This window comes from Pleurodeles waltl, chromosome 4_1, assembly GCF_031143425.1.
Source record: "Pleurodeles waltl isolate 20211129_DDA chromosome 4_1, aPleWal1.hap1.20221129, whole genome shotgun sequence".
In the NCBI taxonomy this organism is placed as follows: Eukaryota; Metazoa; Chordata; class Amphibia; order Caudata; family Salamandridae; genus Pleurodeles; species Pleurodeles waltl.
The window spans coordinates 133,322,701-133,344,473 of record NC_090442.1 but is presented as its reverse complement, the minus strand read 5'-3'; the positions used below and the strand labels follow the sequence as shown (position 1 = coordinate 133,344,473).

The following is a 21,773-nucleotide window of genomic DNA, read 5'->3' as shown; positions in this document are numbered from 1 at the left end:
CCATTTGAATTTAACTTCAACTGGTAAATGTATGTGAGTAGACAGGGAAGTTGTACTGGAAAAGTTACCATTTTACAACATTTATCTAAAAAATATCCCTTCAAAGATCCTGTTAGGACAGTCGTGCTCACTCGCTGTGCTTGCTCACACAGCAGGTCTTATGCCCCACCTCTTTCAAAGACCACCACTTACCACAGTGTCACACTTTAAAGTATGTACAGTTCTCTGCAAGCAGTTCTATAGAGAGATGCATAGTGTAGTTTTTAGGCAGATGATAAAATTTTGATAGAGATAGAAGATAGTGCCTTCTGAAGGAGCATAGCCTGGCTTCCTAAAACGTGAAGAAGAAGGAGTGGGTATTTTCCTTCTGTAACATGTAAAATGAGTAGTTAATTGTGGTGCACTGAAATATATTAGTAAAAGTGCACCATGAAGGTTAGCGTTTGTGCAAGCTACATTAATACTCACTTGCAAGAATGTCAATGTTGTAGTATTTTAGAAATGTTATTCTTTATATTCATTTTATATTCAACAAGTTAGACATTTAAAGCATATATAAAGCATATATTAAACTAAAAGTATATTTGTGTTCATTTTAGTTGGTCCGAGTGAAGGCCATGTTCTTTTTGTATGTTCTAATCTTCAACGTGAACCTTGTTTTTCCAAAGCTGCAGGTGCTGAAATCAACAAGGAGCTCGATGTGCTCACGAGATAAGAGGGTTTGAGAGAACACTACCGGACGAAAGGAGTATCTTGGCACTGGCAGCTATAGCTTTTGAGATTCCTGAATGTGAGGGTGTATCAAGGACAGGAGTCAAAGGCTATGGAAGACTGAATCTTTAACTCTAACTGCCTTATAGTTTTGTTTTTTAAATGAGAGTTTTTGTCAAGATGTCATCACACCTGGAAAAAACAAGATTTAAGAATATTTTAGCTCATGAGGGATTCAGATTCTCTCTGCTCCTTGTTCAGAGTGGACCATTTTGGGGTATAGACTGCTTACTTTCTATGTGGCTTTATGCCACCGCACCTCTCTTAGACAGACGCTTCTACTTAGTTCTCTTTGACAACCTTTCTCAAATATTCCTTTAATATTAGAATAATTTAGGAGCGAAATTCAATGTTTAGGCAAGATAACTCGTTTTTGTAATCCAGATATCAAGTCCTTTTCCAGATTTACAGCATTGTTGCAATTGAAGTGTTGATCTATTAGCTGTTGCTTGAATTTAATATTGTGCAATGCCTTAGCTCTCCATTGGTGAAGTTGTACCTCTATTCTATGGTTTTGAGACTCACCTATGTAACTTTGCCTTTGAGTCTGTAATAAAGCAATTTGCAACTTTCATTTTGACTCTGAAGTTTAATGTGTGACTTATGAGTTACACTGAAATCGATTTGAATGGTTTGATAAATTATCTCTTCACACCTTGGAACAGAGAAATAAAGATTCATTGGTCCCGAGATAAGAAGATAGGGCCCCAGGCTCCATCACTTCCTACAAGCTGGTTCAAATAGTGCACCTGAAGAACCTGGAGGCTTCTCGTATACCGATATGACCTGTATGTGCAACACACCTTTGTGATCCTGAAGAAGGTTGCTCATTTAGCTATAAAAACAACAGTTTGCTCCTTGTTTTAAGAGGGTGGTTTGAGAAACATCATGAATTTCAATGTGTCAGTAAGCCTTTACAAATTTAACATTATTAGATTTACTTACTCCATTTTCATAATGTCTTAAAAGAAAGATAAAACTAACACAAATATAAAATCCTGAAATGTGATTGTGCAATGTCAAATCATTGTTTACTTCTGCAACGTTATGCGCTACTGTTCAACACTCCTAAATGGTGATGTGTGGTTGCCAAGATAGCATGGGCCTCTAGTAGTGTTTTGTAAAATGAACTCTTTGGTACCACTCTGTGCTATACTGTATAGTGATAGGATTGCATTGGGTGTTCTGGGACCACTGATGTGTAGTGGGTTATTTTGCTATAGTGGTATGGATTATTTTAAAATCATGAAGGTTTACTGTGTATTGGGGCTATGGAGTTTCAATATGTCCAAATGAAATAATAAACTGTAGAGACAAGGGGTTGCAGTGTGCTGCAACTGGGTATGGGAAGATGTGGGCTATTGTGCAATAAAGTGGTGATATTGTTAATTTGATTTTGCTTGCTATAGTACCATAGTGGCAAAGATGATGCAGGGCTATTTGTGAGCATGCACCATATGTGCTAGGGCAGAGGGTTGGTGAGGAATGCCTCATTGCTAGTGTTCTATGGATGCTCGACTGACACACTGATGTTACAGTCCCGCTATTTGAAAGGGGTAGTTGATTACTATTGTGTGATGGTGAAGCAATAAGGAGCTCTATGGTGCCACAGTAGTGTGCATATTTTCTTAAACACAGGTGTTTGGAGTTCTGAATCTTCCTGTTCAGTAGGTCTTTATTTCTTGTGGAATCACCATCAACAAAAGCTGTAGCTTCTCTGTCAGGAAATCTAGAAACAAACAGAGAAACAATTTTACAATGCAAGACCAGTGTAACAGTTTCACTTCTTACAACAGTTTGACTACCTACATCAGTATCCAACAATGGAGAATCACTCTGTAGCTAATACTAAGACATGCCCCTATCAAGGCTCTAGCCCTATACTAAACCTTTAATTCTAATTCTGCCCAAACTCTGATCACCATCTTAACTTTGTCATTAGTTATTGTTTGTAAATAACTTGTTAGGCTGTAATGAAGTTTACAATAATATGATGGAAAAAAGAAATCACATCACACACAGCAATGTTAACAGTAACATTAGGCATAATAAATAACCAGTGTGGAACAGCCACTTGAATCAGTGCACTTTACAAAAACATGTTTCCTAATATTGTACCCCGGGCTTTACCAAATACACACTCACAAGTATACAGGTAGATACATATAGAGCAGAGTTGGTCTTTAATTTATATATGCTGTAGCACATTACGCCTTAACCTGCAATTTATTTATTAAAGGGGTTTGTTCCATTTTAGTGGACATCTTTGTAGATGCTCCTTCTGTGTCTATTGAGTAATGACAATTGCTAAAAATGAGGGCTTTTTTTTGGGTGCACCGCTAAAGAGGACTTCAGTAGAACTGTACCTGATGAAGCAGCCCATCATTTAGATTTCCTACAATGTAGTAGCATGGTTATACAGCTCTCTTCTCATCCTATCCATTATACCATTATCATTTCTATATTCAATACCATACACATTACCATACCATGCTCTCTTCTTTGTGTCTAGTCTTAATCCTATACATAACTTAGCATATTACTCTATTCTTCATGTTTTCTTTTAAATCCTAAACATGATAAATAACCATGTGTGATAATTCCTCCCCTTGTTATACATAAGGTTACAGGATAAATTAATATCACTATGGGCATAACGCTCCAGTCCTTGGTATTTACTTCATGAATCACTGTTTTGAGCTGTTAGTTCAATTCGATCCTCAGACGTGATCTACAAATCCCATCCCACATTATCTCAATGAACTAAACAAACAGATCACCATGATATACACTGATCACCATGATATGGAGTCATTTAGTTACATCAAATAATACATAAATCCACACCATATCCTGCAAAATGTCTGACATTGGTTTCTTGCACAGACTCAAACTACACCTTGTCAATTACTGTCTGTCCACTAAACACACGTATTTCAAGCCCTGTTCTGGCTTGACTCGGGTATTATATGTATTTCCTCTGTCATTCTGACCTCTCCCACTAACCAGTGTTTTAAATACTCTCTTGAATTTTGTAGTACCTTGGACAGCTTAGTGCACAAATATTAACCTGAGAGGCATTTTCCTCTATGCAGCACCCTCAGAAAGAGGATAAAATTAGGAGAAATACAGATATTTCTCCTTGTTGTGCCTCTATCGGGAAGGCATAGCATTTTGACACATTCCTTGGTTTACTTTTCTTGCTTAATATGGGAATGCACCAAACGACATGGGTGAATACGTAGGAACACCCATTCATGACCCATGTAACACCTTCCTGAAGCAGAGTATAGCAAGCTAGTGATCTCCGCTGCCTGGTGTTACTCCAGATTTGTCAAGGCATGCTGGACAACAAAGGTGGCCTTGCGCGACAAGATAAATTTGACTTAAGGCTTGCATTGCGCTTGCATCACCCTGCATGATGCAAGGGCAACGCAGTCCTCTGATAAATCTGGGTCTGCAATTTCAGCTTCCAATTTTACATTCCTTCACATTTACAGAAAGTTTTAAAATGTTTACATTTTGCTTCATTCTTTATATACAGTTTATTGAACTGTTAGGTTTATCTCATTTTCTAAGCAGCCGCAGACCCCCTGAGTAGGGGTTTTGGACCCCCAGGGGTCCCCAAACAAGCGCTGCTCTCCTGTTAATCACTCGCTCTTGATGCACCAATATTTTCTGATGTAGAATATATATTCAATAGTATTTGAGCTCCAAAAACCAATGGCCAATATAGATATATTGGAACAAATACATTCAGGTAATGCTTGCCAAAGCCATCTGTTGTGGCAAATTCTCTGATATCCAACTGGATTTACAACTTTAACCAACATATCACCATCACAAGTTTCCTACCTATTTATTTCTTTCAGTTACCTATTATTTCCTCTTATTACACATTTGTCTTATTCCCGTAACACTGTTTATGGTAGTGAGGGATATTTGACCAGGCAAATGTGTCTTCTTGCTAAATCGATCATCCCCCTCTGTTTCACCGCTACCAACTTATACTCCTGCTGATCAAGGATCTGTAAAAGGGTATCTCCTCTCCCACTTTCTACTGGGTGAATATCCTACGCAACCCTTTATCTTTTCAACATCTCTCAGGGGTTATATGGACATATAAAGAGATTATCATGGAAGAGAATGCTTGATGAATGGAGGCTTAGACAGAGGTTATCCATCTATTTATTCTACCACTTGAAAACCATGCTTGCCACAGTCCTAATGGTTGTGAAAAAATGAATAGGTGAACATGAAGGGCATTTGATTTGTCAGCCAATAAACATTTAGGAGCCTTCAGTTATAAGTGCGGGGAACCAGCACCCTGTTGCAGTACCCCTACCCCCACTTTTTGCCTGGTTTCAACTTGGACTGGAGTGTACTGGGATGCTGCTAGCCAGGTCCCCAGTGCTGGTGTTCTTTCCCTAAAATTGCAAAGGTATTGATACAATTGGCAACACCTTTAGCTGCCACTATAAGTCTCTAGTAAATGGTACTTAGGTACCCAGGGCATGAGGTACTAAGGGTAGCCCCCTGAGGGCAGAAGCACATATTGTGCCACCCTCAAGGGCCATGCATCCAGATGCACCCAGCACTGCCATTGCATGCTGAGTGTCCTGGTGCAATCTCAAAATGCAATCTTGACATGTCACACAGCCTGTGTTCACTGTCCACTATACACTGCATGCAATATAGGTAAGTCACCTCTCTGGCAGACCTTCTAAGGCAGGGTGCACTATACTCTATGCGAGTGCATAGCTGCATGAGCAGTATGCCCCTACTGTGTCCTTGCCAAACCCGGGACATAGTAAGTGAACAGAGCAGTCATTGTAAATGCAGGTGCTGGACACTGGCCGGTACGAGTTTCCCAGCTACATGATGGCTACTTTAAATCCTGGGTTGTTTGGTATCAAACAACTCAGAATTATAAATCCAAACTGGTAACAGTATTGGTTTTATTACAAAATGTACCCAGGGGTCACCTTAGAGGTGCCCCCTGCAAAAGGTAACTACCCTGGCATGGTTGCTGACAGGTCCACCCAGCCTGCCACCACCAGACAGGATTCTGGACCCCTGCAGAGAAAGTCATTACTCTCTGGGGCCAAAGAACAAAGCCCTTCCTGGGCAGAGGTGCTGCCCCACCAGCACAGCCCTGCCTCAGAGCTTCAAAGGGCTTGATGCCCATGAAACTCGACCCCCAAGCCTTCTGCTAGCAGCAGATGGCCTCCCCCATTGCAAACCTCCACTTTGGTGAGAGCAACAATGGGAAAACACACAAAGGACAGGAGGAGTGGTCAGCCCCTGCTTGCACCACCCCTAAGGTGTTGCATGTGAGGTGACCTCTCTATTTCATTTTCCTCCATCTTGCATGGAAGGAAAATAGCCAGTGAGGTGTAGGAAAAGGACCTCTGCCCATAGGAAGTGGTCACTTAGTGGATGTAGCCACCCTAAGGTAGATTAACCATTGGTCACTAATAGGTACCTCCTAAAACACCCACTAAATACAATATTTAGTGGGCATCCGTAGACCAAGAAATTTGATTCTAAGGACACAAGAAGACCAGCAATGAAGAAGATCCAAGGCTTGAGAACTGAAGTCCTGCTGCACCAAGAAAAGGCGCCAAACCCTGCCTGCTGCTCCCAGGACTCGACAATCGCCGCTGAGGGGTTGCTAGACATTTGACAGACTTACCAACCCCCAGAGGAGAGGACCTCTGCTCTTCAAAAATCGCCAAAGAGCTCCCTCCAGAGTGAAGGCATCACTCTACTGCAACAAGGAACCAAAGACCCAGTGAAGGCCACTGCACTGACTGGCTGCTGACCAAGGAACTGGATACCGCAGCTGGACCAAACTCCACTCAACTGACCATGAGGACAAACCCTGTAATTGTGCCAAGTTTGGTGGCACTGCACCCTCCAGTGGCCACACCGTGCAATAGCCCTAGGTACACATCAGACACCCAGAAGAACTGTCCACACTGAACTGAAAAAGGACCAGGAGGAAGCACCAGTCGCGAGACTACAGGAACTACTTGGACCTCAGATCAGAGTGCCATTGCTGACCTGCAAGCAACCCTCAAAGAGACCTACCTTCTGCTTCCAATGGCACCTTTGCGCACAGCTCCTGGCTCACCGTTTCGCTCTGCACCCGTCTGCCTTGTGCCCGGCACCAACAATCCAGCTGTTCCCTAAGGGTCCCCCACCCCTTATGACCTCGACCCTCCAAGGGGACCCACCAAACATACCTTTAAGTCCACTTGTGCAGTGCTTTTCCAATTGATACTGTGAGTACAACAAATGCTTTAGCTTCTCCAAGATTAGCCTAACTGCTTCACCAAGCTACCCAAAAAATTATATCACTAGGTGGTCTAGTTTTTACCTCTGTAAACCAACATTTGGTTGCCTGGACCCCTGCATAGTGTGCCTAGCTTTGCACACTACATAGAGAGTCAGCCTCCTACAGTAAGAACATGAATTGTCTACTTGCATAACATGAAAGTCTCATTTGAATGCTGCAGGTTCCCTTATCTGAAGATAAGATTGACTTATAAAAGTGGGCAGAGAAGACCAAGGAATCTCGTGTAGCTATCCTCCATGTGGACCCCCATCAATTCAACTCACAATGCCCACATACTAGTTGTAGATCAGTTTATAGCACCCAAGGTGTGACCTTGGACAGATTCTAAGCCATCCCGATTGTAACAGAGATCCGTCCGGTAAAAGAAGAGAAAGCCTTGTATGACATATGCTAGATGTCTCAGTTGAGACAAACATGTTGTGAACATTATTGAAATTAGCCAATCCCCATCTTTTCTTATGTAGTCAGTGAGAACCATGCATTTAGGGACCCCTGTCTATCTTCGATATTGATTGTAAATCATCATACCTGGTCATTCCTGTATATGAAACCATTTTATAGTGGTACACTAGCTTCCAGTGACCATTTTCAAATCTCTGTTCATCTGCCAGTGCCAGCATATCTGCAACTTTGGTACATCCGCTGGCTATCTAGTCATATCTTTTTTCATTCAACTTAGTGTACCTCTCCTCCTTAGAAACAGCTGAATTAAGGGGTTGCTTTTTCATACTTGGCTGTCAAGTACTGGAATTTTCTTCCTATAAGACTAAGGGCCAGATGCAGGAAACACTTTGCGAGTCGCAAACGGCAAAATCTGCCGTTTGCGACTCGCAAATGCGTGTTTCCAATGCAGAAATGCATTTTGCGAGTCGGGACCGACTCGCAAAATGCATTTCAGAATTGCAAATAGGAAGGGGTGTTCCCTTCCTATTTGCGATTCGGAGTGGTATGCACTACCAATGGTGTCGCAGTTACCATCCACTTCAAGTGGATGGTAACCCACTCGCAAATTGGAAGGGGTCCCCATGGGACCCCTTCCACTTTGTGAATGGACCCCCAAATACTTTTTCAGGGTAGGTAGTGGTCCAAGGGACCACTACCTGCCCTGAAAAAAAACCGAAACAAAAGGTTTCGGATTTTTTTTTAAGTGCAGCTTGTTTTCCTTTAAGGAAAACGGGCTACACTTAAAAAAAAAAAAACTGCTTTATTTAAAAGCAGTCACGAACATGGAGGTCTGCTGACTACAGCAGGCCTCCATGTTTGCGAGTGCCTAGACTCGCTCTGGGGCAGCAATTTGCGACCCACCTCATGAATATTAATGAGGTGGGTCATTGCGACCCCATAGCAAGTCGCAGACGGTGTCTGAGACACCGTTCTGCATTGGAAATTGCGACTTGCAATTTGCGAGTCGCTCCGACACGCAAATTACAAGTTGCAATTTCCAAATTTGCTACATCTGGCCCTTAGATCTCAAAAAAAAAATCACTCTCAATCCAAGAAAAAAATGAAAACTTTTCTTTTTTTCAGTACAGGTCTTTTGGCATTTCCTAATATCAAACAGCACCACAACGTCATGTGGGGTAGGGATTAGTGATTTACAAATGTTCAAGCTAGAAAAAAAGGCTTCTTAGTGGACACCCAGACAGTACATCACAACCTCCACAGGGTAACTTGGACCAGGTAAAGGAAAATACCTTCTCTAACTAGACTTTAAAAGTTATTTTGGTATTCTACACACTAGGAATCCTAGACACTTAAAAAGGGCAGTGGGCAGACCAAAAGGATTTTCAATGAATGGCGACCCGTATAAGACCTCCACTAAAGACCAACAAAAATGATACTAAAATGTCCACAAAAGTACTGGAAGATCCCTGCTTGAGAGATGGCTAGGATCAAGTAATTGCTCTAATTGCGATGGTGCACACACATGATCCTGACTAGTCTGGCCACAATCGTGGTGGAGAACCAGAGTGCTATCTATAAGTCAGAGGGAGTTATTATACCATTGGCATGAATGATCCAGATTATTGGTGCCTTGAACATGAGGATGACTATGAACACTGTCTCAGCCCAGAGGAAGAAGGAGAATCCTAATGGTTCTTGTAGGAAAGTAGCCTCTTTCTTAGCATGGTTACCCCCATCTTTTGCCCCACCAGGTTTGTCAGTGTGTTTGACTGTGTTCACTGGGATCCTGCTAACCAGGACCCCAGTGATTATGATCTCTCCCTTCTAACTTGGTAACTTGTACCATTTTCACCCCACATTTGGCATACTGGTGCCTCCAATCAAGTCCCTAGTATATGGTACCCAAGTACCCAGGGCATTGGGGTACCAGGGAATCTCCATGGGCTGCGGCATGTATTATGCCACCCAACTTCAGGTAGTACAGAATGCGGCTGCCAGACTTCTGATGAATCTACTGAGACATCAGTCAGCCAAATCAGCACTAACCTCCCTCCATTGGCTGCCAATAAAACAACAGATCCGCTTTAAGGCCCTATGTATGGTACATAAAGCTCTCCCTAATAAGGGCCCCCATTTTCTTAGGTATAGCATCTCCCCTTAAATTCCCACAAGAACCTTGAGATCTTCCACCACCAAGTTAGTTCACATACTACAGTTCAAAAGATCTTCTTGGGGAGGTAACTCCTTCTCAGTCAAGGCAGCTCGCCTCTGGAATTCCCTAAGTCTAGAACTTCGGCTGCAGCCACTGGAACTACCATTCCGGAAAAAATGAAAGACCTTCCTTTATTTAATTTATATTTATATTTCTCACACAGCTTGTACACTTGCACCGAATGTCTCTTCCTTTTTTAACGCTGGGAGGCCTTCTGGTAGCCATGTGCTGTATAAAACTGCTAAACTAAACTAAACCCATGGGGAGCCCATGCAAAGTGTTCTGCAGGCCTGCCATTGCAGTCTGCGTGAAAGGGTGCATGCACCCTTTTCGCTACAGGTCACCTCACCAGGTCACTGGAAGTCACCCCATGGCAGGCCCACCTAGCCCAGAGGGCAGGGTGCAAGTATCTGTGTGTGAGGGCACCCCTTCAATAGCAGAGATGCCCCCATGAACTTCAGTGCCATTTTCATGGACTCCGTGAGTGCGGGGATGCCATTGTATGCGTGTACGGGACATAGGCCACTACCTATGTCCATCTACATAATGGTAACTCTGAACGTAGGCATGTTTGGTATCAAACATGTCGGAATCATGCCCCAATACCGTTGCCAGTATTGGAAGTATGATTCCATGCACTCCTTAGAGGACCCCCAGCATTGCTCCTTCCAGCCTAATAGGGTTTTCCGGCAGCCCAAACTGGTGCCACCCCTCAGACAGGTTTCTACCCTCCTGCTGCTTGACCAGCTCAAGCCCAGGAAGGCAGAACAAAGGATTTCCTTTGGGAGAGGGGGGTAACAGCCTCTCCCTTTGGAAAAAGGTGTTACATGGTTTGGGAGGGGTAAGCCACATTTGGTGCCCTCCAGGCATAAACCAGCCTACACCGGTTCAGGGACCTCCAGTCCCAGCTCTGGCGCAAAACAGGACAATGGAAAAAGGAGTAACTACTCCCCTGTTCATCACCATCCCAGGGGTGGTGCTTAGAGCTCTTCCAGAGGGTCCCTGGGTTCTGCTATCTTGAATCCAAGGTTGGCAGGGACCTCTGGGAGCATATGAATGGCCAAGCCAGGCAGGTGACGTCAGAGCCCCCTCCTGATATGTGGTCACCTGGCTACGTGGCCAATCCCCCTTTCAGGGCTTTTTAGGGCATCTTTCTTAGGTGCGTCCTCAGATACGGCTTGCAAGATTCCAGCAGGACTCCTCTGCAACCTCTACTTCGATTTCTAGCCACTGGAACTGCAACTGGACCCTCCTGGAACCGACAATCTGCATCATGACAAAGACTCTGTTTGCAGCATTGTTTCCAAGGCTCCTTCCAGGTTCTGCAACATTTCCCCAGCTGTGCATCCTCTGAGGGTGGCAAGTCTTCAGTCTGCATGAGAAGGAAGAAGGAATCTCCCTTGGAGTGAAGGAGTCACTCCCCTACATCCGCAGACACCAACTGCAATGATGTCCAGCTGCGAGGCTCTCCTCTCATCCTGAGCTGCGTGGATCCTGCATCACCGGTCATGGTCCAGAATAGTGCTCTTGGTTCTCTCTGCCAACTGTCCAACTTTGGTGGAGGTAAGCCCTTGCCTTCCCATGCAGGACAGTACCCCATGCACCACGTCTCTTGCAGCTGCCAAGGTCTGTTTGCAACTCCTCCAAGGGATCTTCAGGCTCTGTGTAGTCCCAGCCCCGAGCACTCCTTCCTGTGACTCACAGCCCTCTGTGTGCTTCTTCTGCGGTGTGGGACATTTCACAAGTAGTGCTGCGTGGGCCCCTATGGACCTTGTGTGTCTCCAACCTGTGGGACTCCTGCAGGTGCTTCCTCTGCTCCTGTGGGCTCCCTGTATTGCTGAGGGTCCCCTGTGACTCCCCCTCCTCGGTTGAGTCCCCCTGGGCCTTGATGGTCCCCGGCAGCTACACTTTCCTCCAACTGTGAAATTTGCCTTTGCCAAGGCTTGTTGGTGGAATTCCTGCACCAGAACCCGACTGCAATTCTTCTTCAAGCATGAGCCATTGTCTGCATCCATCAGGAACTCTTCTCTGACTCAAAGGCTGCAGTTCTGACCTTCTTCACCTCACCGTTGACCAAATCCCACATCCACAGCTGGTGGGTAGTAGCTCCTACTCCTCCTGGACTCTCCTGTGACTTCTGGACTTGGTCCCCTTCTTCCACAGGTCTTACTCCTCAGGAATCCATCACAGTTTTTTTGTCTGTGTGTTGCGTTTGTTTCTTTTCTTTCTTTTTGGGTGGTTTGAGGAAAATCTAATAATTTCCTCTTTTCCTCCTAGTCGTGACAGGGCACTGTGGTACTTACCTTTGGGGGTTCTTTGTACCCCCACCACCCCTCTGCACATTTCACTTACCTAGGTGGGTGTCCTGTGTTTGCATTCGATTTTTTTAGTATATGGTTTGGGGTCCCCCTAGGGTCACTGTTGTCTAAGTGCATTTGCACTGTTTCCTATTACTTTATAATATGCCTATTGATGATATCTAATGTATATATTTAGTGTGTTACCTCCTATTGGAGGGTTGCCTCTCTAGTACTTTTTGGTATTGTGTCACTAAAATAAAGTACCTTTATTTTTGTGACACAATGTTTTCTTTCATCTGTGTGAGTGCTATGTGACTACAGTGGTATTGTATTGTATGAGCGTTGCATGTCTCCTAGATAAGCCTTGGCTGCTCATCCACAGCTACCTCTAGAGAGCCTGGCTTCTAGACACTGCCTACACTACGCTAATATGGGATACCTGGAACTGGTATAAGGTGTAAGTACCTTATGTACTCAGCACACACCAGGCCAGCTTCCTTCAGTTCTGCTTTAAAACAGTGAATCAGAGAAAGGTATGTTGGCCTGTGTGAGCAGGCACATGCATATAGGGACACAACAGGCTCAAGCATGTCAGAATCTTCCCTATTAGCACTAGGATGATAACCTAATATATGGTTCCCTTATTAAATCTCAGCTTCTTGACTCATTTGTCTATCCTTTTAAGACTAAAATGGGCCAGAAACACACAACTCACCTGGAAAGAAATTAAACATTTGCTCTCTAATTTCGTCTTTGGAACCTGAAAGATTTTTTTTTATTATTCTATAGCTTTAAGTCTGCCACTTCAGTAGCCCTTTGGCTATGGAATGACCAAAGAAAAAAGAAAAGTAAAAAGACCTGGGGCCAGATGTAGCAAACGTTTAGCGAGTCGCAAACGGCAAAATTTGTCGTTTGCGACTCGCTAAACGCGTATCCCAATGCAGAAATGCATTTTGCGTGTCGTTACCGACTCGCAAAATGCATTTCAGACTCGCAAATAGGAAGGGGTGTTCCCTTCCTATTTGCGAGTCGCATTGGGATGCAATACCATTTGCGACCGCATATGCGGTCGCAAATGGCATCGCAGTTACCATCCACTTCAAGTGGATGATAACCCAATCGCAAATTGGAAGGGGTCACCATGGGACCCCTTCCAGTTTGTGAATGGACCCCAAAATATTTTTTCAGGGCAGGGAGTGGTCCAAGGGACCACTCCCTGCCCTGAAAAAAAACCGAAACAAAAGGTTTCGTTTTTTTTGAAGTGCAGCTCATTTTCTGCAGCTTTGAGCAGGCTTGTTTTTCCAGTCGTGGCTGGCGACTTGAAAAAGTGGCTGGGTGGGGGAGGTGGGAATAAAACAAAAATAAACAATTTTAAAAATAACTTACCTGAACGTCACCACCGCTCTCCGGTGCACTACAGGTGCAGGCTTCCAGCGTGCCCTGCGCCAATCATGACGCTGCTCAGAGCAGTGTTGTGATTGGCTGGGGCACCCTGGCTAGGTGCTCCAGCGCAGACTGGGAGCCTTTGCAGACTCTCTCCAACTCAGCAACACAGCGCCGGGTTTGAGAGAGCGCATGTGCCCATGTGTGTTTGGCTGTCCCGGGCCGGCCGGCCAAAGATTAATGCGCATTGAGGGGAGTGCTCTGTTTATTCCCCTCAGGGCTCGTCACCCAATGGCCCTGCCCCATTAGAAATAAAAGGATAATAAACTTTGTATATTATCCTTTTATTTTTAAAGGTTTGCAGCTCCTGCTGATGCTGGCGGTGAGCCGCCCCTGCATTATTCCCTCTTTTCTGGTTGTTTGCGAGTAAAGGCTAACCATCAATTTAATGCATTGAAAGACTTCACCCTCAGGGTTCTCAGCTGGATTCCATGCTGGCAGTAACACTGCGTCAAATTTACCATGCCTCATGCCTTGCAGGTTGTAGAACAACACAATGGTGCTAGACCACTCTAAAATATGTTCAACAGTTGTTGTACAAGTCCCCACTCAATCCATGATAAGCTGAACATGTCAATAAACATTAACAAAGTCAGAGCAGATTCCTGCCAGAGCTCTCTGACATCAGAAGTACACAGTTGCTCTTCCTGTGATTGTCCCCCTTATTCAGTCAAGTGGTGGACACCCTCATATTTAAAAGAATAAAGGTGATACGCCCTCACTTACTGACTGCTGCCATCCACTTTCCTGGTACTCTGGGCTTTTTGACCATCAGGTAGTAAAGAGGTATCCCACTGAGGGTAATGGCACAACTAATTCCTGTGTTACAAGGGTCCGAGTATAGGGACATTCCTACTATGAAGAGACACGTCACAGTGAAGACAATTGGGATGAAGATGGGCACCTGCACAATGGAAGAAAAGGGAGAGAAGTTAAAGATAAATCTGCAAGTCATTTCTGCTAAAATGAGAAATACCAACATTTCAGGTTAGAACTAAAAATGTAAGTACCTTCACAGCATTATGATGGCATTTTGTTGCAAACTATTTTCATTTTCTATGCATACGTTTAACATCTACAGGGAGTGCAGAATTATTAGGCAAATGAGTATTTTGACCACATCATCCTCTTTATGCATGTTGTCTTACTCCAAGCTGTATAGGCTCGAAAGCCTACTACCAATTAAGCATATTAGGTGATGTGCATCTCTGTAATGAGAAGGGGTGTGGTCTAATGACATCAACACCCTATATCAGGTGTGCATAATTATTAGGCAACTTCCTTTCCTTTGGCAAAATGGGTCAAAAGAAGGACTTGACATGCTCAGAAAAGTCAAAAATAGTGAGATATCTTGCAGAGGGATGCAGCACTCTTAAAATTGCAAAGCTTCTGAAACGTGATCATCGAACAATCAAGCGTTTCATTCAAAATAGTCAACAGGGTAGCAAGAAGCGTGTGGAAAAACCAAGGCGCAAAATAACTGCCCATGAACTGAGAAAAGTCAAGCGTGCAGCTGCCACGATGCCACTTGCCACCAGTTTAGCCATATTTCAGAGCTGCAACATCACTGGAGTGCCCAAAAGCACAAGGTGTGCAATACTCAGAGACATGGCCAAGGTAAGAAAGGCTGAAAGACGACCACCACTGAACAAGACACACAAGCTGAAACGTCAAGACTGGGCCAAGAAATATCTCAAGACTGATTTTTCTAAGGTTTTATGGACTGATGAAATGAGAGTGAGTCTTGATGGGCCAGATGGATGGGCCCGTGGCTGGATTGGTAAAGGGCAGAGAGCTCCAGTCCGACTCAGACGCCAGCAAGGTGGAGGTGGAGTACTGGTTTGGGCTGGTATCATCAAAGATGAGCTTGTGGGGCCTTTTCGGGTTGAGGATGGAGTCAAGCTCAACTCCCAGTCCTACTGCCAGTTCCTGGAAGACACCTTCTTCAAGCAGTGCTACAGGAAGAAGTCTGCATCCTTCAAGAAAAACATGATTTTCATGCAGGACAATGCTCCATCACACGCGTCCAAGTACTCCACAGCGTGGCTGGCAAGAAAGGGTATAAAAGAAGGAAATCTAATGACATGGCCTCCTTGTTCACCTGATCTGAACCCCATTGAGAACCTGTGGTCCATCATCAAATGTGAGATTTACAAGGAGGGAAAACAGTACACCTCTCTGAACAGTGTCTGGGAGGCTGTGGTTGCTGCTGCACGCAATGTTGATGGTGAACAGATCAAAACACTGACAGAATCCATGGATGGCAGGCTTTTGAGTGTCCTTGCAAAGAAAGGTGGCTATATTGGTCACTGATTTGTTTTTGTTTTGTTTTTGAATGTCAGAAATGTATATTTGTGAATGTTGAGATGTTATATTGGTTTCACTGGTAATAATAAATAATTGAAATGGGTATATATTATTTTTTGTTAAGTTTCCTAATAATTATGCACAGTGATAGTCACCTGCACACACAGATATCCCCCTAACATAGCTAAAACTAAAAACAAACTAAAAACTACTTCCAAAAATATTCAGCTTTGATATTAATGAGTTTTTTGGGTTCATTGAGAACATGGTTGTTGTTCAATAATAAAATTAATCCTCAAAAATACAACTTGCCTAATAATTCTGCACTCCCTGTATTGCTATTTACTAGGAAATAAACTTTAATTAAGATTCAGTTGGCATTGACAGAGTATCAATAGATGGAGAACTCACACTTTGAAGGACCATAACCACACCCGCTCTCTGAAAAGTGCAAACATATTTGAATAAAAGACTAGTTGAATACATCTGTTGGTGTATAAGAGCTTGAATGATTTAGTTACTAAGCTAATAGGGGGGGGGCAGAATTGAATTTTTTACTGTGCTTTTTCTGTTGTGTCCTGGTAAATGCTGCTATTGTACAAAAACATTCATTAAATGATCAGGAGGTTTGTTGGTATGGGCATGGTGCATTATCCATGTTTTCTTAATATGCATAGTATCACACTACATCATTGTCTATTGTGTGCCGTGTTTCAAGTTTTTCACAAAATGTGTTGTGCACAGATTATTAACAATAGTTTATGTTTAAAGTGATCTAAAATGCATTTGTAGATTCAAACTAATAATGAACATGAATATATCTTTATTATAATGAACATTTCAGTCATTGCAGAGTAATGTGCATTTGAAAAGTATGCGTGTTTTTTCATTATGCAGGCCCAAATGTTTCAAAACATACCATTGGCATTGATTATCAGTATAAATTATTTAGTTCACGTTTCAAGGCTTGACAAAGATTGCACAGTTAGATATGCATTGAACCTACATGATGTAGACTGTGATGTGAACAGGTTGTCAAGGCAACGCTTGACAGATGCTCGAGTCATTGATGTGACAAGCACAGCCACACATGGAAAAGCAGAGTCCAGTCACACAGCCGAGTGCTTTCTATTCAGTTAATGGGGAGAAGTTACCACACTGCATGTGTTATAATATGGATTATGCTTACAAAAGGCTACAAACGTCCACAACGTTGCAGTCCTCAATTTCGCATAGCTAACTAAAAAGGATCATGTCTAAACTGCCCATAGACAGCCCCATTGGTTATCAGTGCACCAGGGGATGAAATGTAAAGTTCCTCGCCTTATGCATCGAGCCTTTTGCAGCACAGACCATTTTTGCTTCAGGCACCACCTCCCAGAGTGCTATTGTACAATGGTCTCTTTCTAAGCAAACAACTCATGTCTGTAGGCTCCTCCCTTGTCTAACTGGGTCCAAAACTGAGGAACAATTTTCTGTTCCACCTCTCTACCTTTGAAAATCATCTTGGCTTCTGAAAATAAATGCAGGCAAATCCCTTCTGCTTCAGTAATGTAAAGGTGGTTTCAGTTCCCCTCCCCAGAAGATATCTAAGTCTTCCAGGAATGCAGTTAGATGTTTAACTGCTATTTTTCATGTACGTTTACTGAAGCTGCTATCGGTTGTCAGTGATGGCTTCTTCTAGGTTGTCTTTTTTTTCTAAGATCAGTGTCAACTGTGGTTTCAATTCATCTGGGACAGCCACCAATAATAGATACAGACTGATACTGTCCCAAAGTCTCTGATTAATGTCAGCATTGAAGTATATGACATCTGAAGAGGCTGGCTAGAGGAAGTGCACAAGTCTATGGATTTCCTCTTCCAATCGTTGAAGAAAATGAAAAACAAATTGTGGATTCTGGGGTTAGGTGCTGGTGGAAGATATATAATGTACTCTGAGTTCTTAATGCTATCGTAAATACTCTCATTTTTATATTGGACGAAGAAGCTAGTTAAAAAAAGGCTGGGATGTAAAGGTTTCTTTTCAGAATATGATGGTTGAGACAAAACATGTAAATTGTCAAAACACGCATAGTGTGAAAATGTTAGCCTGGTGGATCTGAGGAAGCAATTAATCTGCATTGGCCTTAAACAGGGCTCTTTTGTTGTCTTTCCTGGCACATGTGGCATCATTGCTGGAATAGGACAAGTGCAACTTGCACTCAGAGTGATATCTCTAAACTTTCATTTGTCTAAGTTTCTCTGAAAAACACAGTTTCTGGGGCCTGATATGACTGAACACAGCAGTTGGCTGATAACCCTCCCTACCAAGAACTCTGACTATGCTTAATTCATGCCCAATCTTTTTGGCCTAATATTAAAACAGGAGATAAAAAAAATCAAAGGTTACAGGGACATTATAGTTAGGCTCCCACCTGTTATAGTTAGAGTTATCTCAAGTATCTATAACTCGTGCCCTAAGGTAACTATAACTTGTGCCCTCGCCATGCACTGCTAATTATCCCACAAATTACAGCACTCATGACATCTTTCATAACATCACTGATAATATCAACGTAATATTTGCAGTAAAGGTTTTTACGAAAAAACTGTGCATGGCACGAGTTATAGTTACCTTAGGGCACAAGTTATAGCTACATGAGATAACTAAATATGACAGGTGAATTTCTATGGCTTTGTAAAATGTAAACCTAACTATAACGTCCCTGTAATCTTTTGTTTTTTCTGTGAACAAAAATATATATATATATATATATATTTAACAATTAGTCTGAAAAGCGGCGCGCTCTGGTTGCTGGTGCCAGAATAGGGTTGAGACCAGGACCCTTGAAAAATAAGCCAACAAGAATTGCTGCACTCCCAGAGCTAAAGGTTAGCAGATTCTATTTATTCACAGAGCAGCACTTCAAACACCACTATGCGTTTCAACATGTATAAACATTGAGGCGCTAGGGCAGGCATGAAACCACAGGGGGCATAATGTATTTTTAAAGGGGCTAAAATTTCTTAGAGAGAGAAATGTCTGGATAAATGTAGCATCTCCTTTCCACATCTGTTTACTCAACCTACCCATCTTCTTATTCACTTGATAGCATCTTAATTTTTAAATAATAACATTTTGGTAGACAAATAAAGACATATATATTAGTTATCTTCAGCTGGTGCAGTACAGGGATTGACTGGCCTCCCCACAGTTATCCACAACAAACAAATCAACTGCACTCTGTGACCTGTGTTACCCAAACATTGTATTCACATAATCCCAAAAACACCCACCGACACACATATAAAAGCCAAGAAGAATTGCTGCACTCCCAGAGGTAAAGATTAGCAGATTCAATGTATTCACTGAGCAGCACTTCAAACACCATTACGCGTTTCAACATTTTGGTGGTCATTACGAACACAGGAAAGACCGCTGTGTCGGCGGTGAACAGAATCCCGCCATTGCCAGTGAATGGGAACCCGCCATATAATGAACAAAAAACCCAACCCACAAAAAATCACCAGACCACCACTCCCCGCCATGACTCTGTCGGCAGGAACCCCTGACCTCCCCACCCCACCACCGCCAAGCACACCCACATCCCACCCTCCTAATAATGATGCACAAATCACCTCAGTGGACAGTAGAGGCCGGACGACCATTGGCGGCTGCACCCGCAAGTGCACACATTGGATAGGCGTATGACCCACACACCTGACACACATCCAGAACCCCATAAAACACCACCAGACACCTCCCAAAATCCCTTGCACCTAAAGCAGGACAAGAAGACGGAGAGTACCAGAGGCAGACAGCGAACGCCGGCATACAGGAGACGCACTCTAACTACGTGTGGGTGTATTGTACTGGGAGAAAACTAGGCGCTCTGGGTAGCGAGGTGAATATCAACGAAGAATGTCAAATCTCGAAATGGTGCACTCTTGAAAGACCACACCCAAAAGGTCTTGATAGATGCTAAAAGCACTATTGCAAATATAAAGTACAAGAGGCACTCATTATAACATGAAAAATAATAGTACTCATGAGTCAGTATACATAGGCAATGTTTTGTCATATATTTCCGAAAATTAATAAGATTATTTCCAACATAATCCCCAATTACAGTATCACTGTCCAAATCCAAATAGTAGAATTAATTGATCTGCTGTTCCAAGATTGCTATGATCCAAAGTCCAAGCCAGATTTCTCTAATCAAAGTTCAATTATATTTTTCAAAAGATGATATAGCTTTTAGCAGCAGCATCCAAATTGATAGCCAACACGTGTTTCGTCCGGGAGTTTCCCAATGACTTCATCAGGGCTAAACATGTATGTAGATGCGTCCTATATCATAAGTATTCCTTACAAATGAATCCCAGAATAATTCCGTTAAGCAACTTATCTGCTGATATCAGTTATATCAATCCACCTTCCAATGAGTCAAAACGTGAAGCGCGAGTACGATTGTGTATCGATGAAGTATCAAAAACTCTTGAAAAGAGTATGGGGTTCACCAATGAGGTGGAGCTATGTTCACGAGAGATTATCCGTGGGATCCTAGACCTCGATGGGTGTAGAAAATGCGCAGTGTGGGTGCTGTGTAGGGTGAGTGAGGGAGGGGGTTTTTCCTTTTACGTACTAGGTTGTCTCACACACTATATAGTGTCATGCTTCATCATTTGACCACCTAGCCCCACTCAGGTAGGATAGTACCACCTGGGCGGACTCAACCTCACCGTTAAAAGAACGGGAGGGAGTGCGTAAATATATTTTATCTGGAGATAAAGGGAATATAAAAAAACACCTAGGCAGCTACCTGTGTGTGGTCTACACTTTTAATAGTGGTATCTGCTGGTGTAATTAAAAACAAGGGCGAGACACCTCGGTGAGAATGAGGACTCGCTGGGTTGCCTCTCTAAGAACTGCACAACATGTTTCTGCCCTCTACTATGAGCCATGGAAGGTCTGGGGGCATTCTTCATGGCCTAGGATCCCTAACCATCATGGAAGGTGCAGATAGATGAGCCTCCCCTCATAAAAGGGGGGAAATTTTTTATATAATGGGCCTACCTTGGCAAGGGACTACCGTCAAGCGGTCCAGCGAGGGGTCGGTCTAGGCGCACAACGAGCGCCTCCTTTGATGTAAGTGTAACTATAAGGGGACACTCCCCCTCCTGGAATCTGAGGCCAGTTGCCTTAGATATTAGGGCCTCCGTGAGGTAGTCCCTTGCCAAGGTAGGCCCATTATCTCAATTTTTTTTCCCCCCTTTATGATGGGAGGCTCATCTATCTGCACCTTGCATGATGGTTAGGGATCCTAGGCCCTGAAAAATGCCCCCAGACCTTCCATGGCTCATAGTAGAGGGCAGAAACATGTCGGCCAGTTCTTAGAGAGGCGACCCAGTGAGTCCTCATTCTCACCGAGGTGTCCCGCCCTTGTTTTTAGTTACACCAGCAGATACGACTATTAAAAGTATAGACCACACACAGGTAGCTGCCTAGGTGTTTTTATATTCCCTTAGTTTAGCTTGATCCCATTATCTCCAGATAAAATATATTTACGCACTCCCTCCCGTTCTTTTAACGGTGAGGTTGAGTCCGCCCAGGTGGTACTATCCTACCTGGGTGGGGCTAGGTGGTCAAATGATGAAGCATGACACTATGGGGGTCATTCTAATCTTGGCGGGCGGTGGGAGCCGCCCGCCAAGCGGGAACCGCCAGAAGACCGTACCGCGGTCAAAAGACCGCGGCGGTCATTCTGAGTTTCCCGCTGGGCTGGCGGGCGACCGCCAGAAGGCCACCCGCCCGCCCAGCGGGAAACCCCCTTCCACGGGGATGCCGGCTATGAATGGAGTCGGCGGAGTGGAAAGGGTGCGACGGGTGCAGTTGCACCCGTCGCGATTTTCAGTGTCTGCAATGCAGACACTGAAAATCTTTGTGGGGCCCTGTTAGGGGGCCCCTGCAGTGCCCATGCCATTGGCATGGGCA

At 43.7% G+C, this 21,773-nt stretch overlaps 1 protein-coding gene and 1 long non-coding RNA gene across 2 annotated transcripts in view; one reads left to right on the top strand and one right to left on the bottom strand.

The window, feature by feature from the left end:
• The window catches only part of LOC138287456 (uncharacterized), a 47,908-nt gene extending 46,563 nt beyond the window's left edge, over positions 1-1,345 (top strand). Inside the window, exon 2 of the long non-coding RNA XR_011202221.1 lies at positions 675-1,345. This is a non-coding gene — a long non-coding RNA (uncharacterized lncRNA). The remainder of the gene's footprint in view (positions 1-674) is intronic.
• Positions 1,346-1,903: 558 nt separating this feature from the next.
• Positions 1,904-21,773, bottom strand: part of LOC138287137 (cystine/glutamate transporter-like) — a 46,974-nt gene continuing 27,104 nt past the window's right edge. Inside the window, exons 3-4 of the mRNA XM_069227496.1 lie at positions 14,219-14,396; positions 1,904-2,500 (exon numbers count right to left, since the gene is read on the bottom strand). Coding sequence (XP_069083597.1) covers positions 2,436-2,500; positions 14,219-14,396 — 243 coding nt within the window. The 3' untranslated portion in view covers positions 1,904-2,435. The remainder of the gene's footprint in view (positions 2,501-14,218; positions 14,397-21,773) is intronic.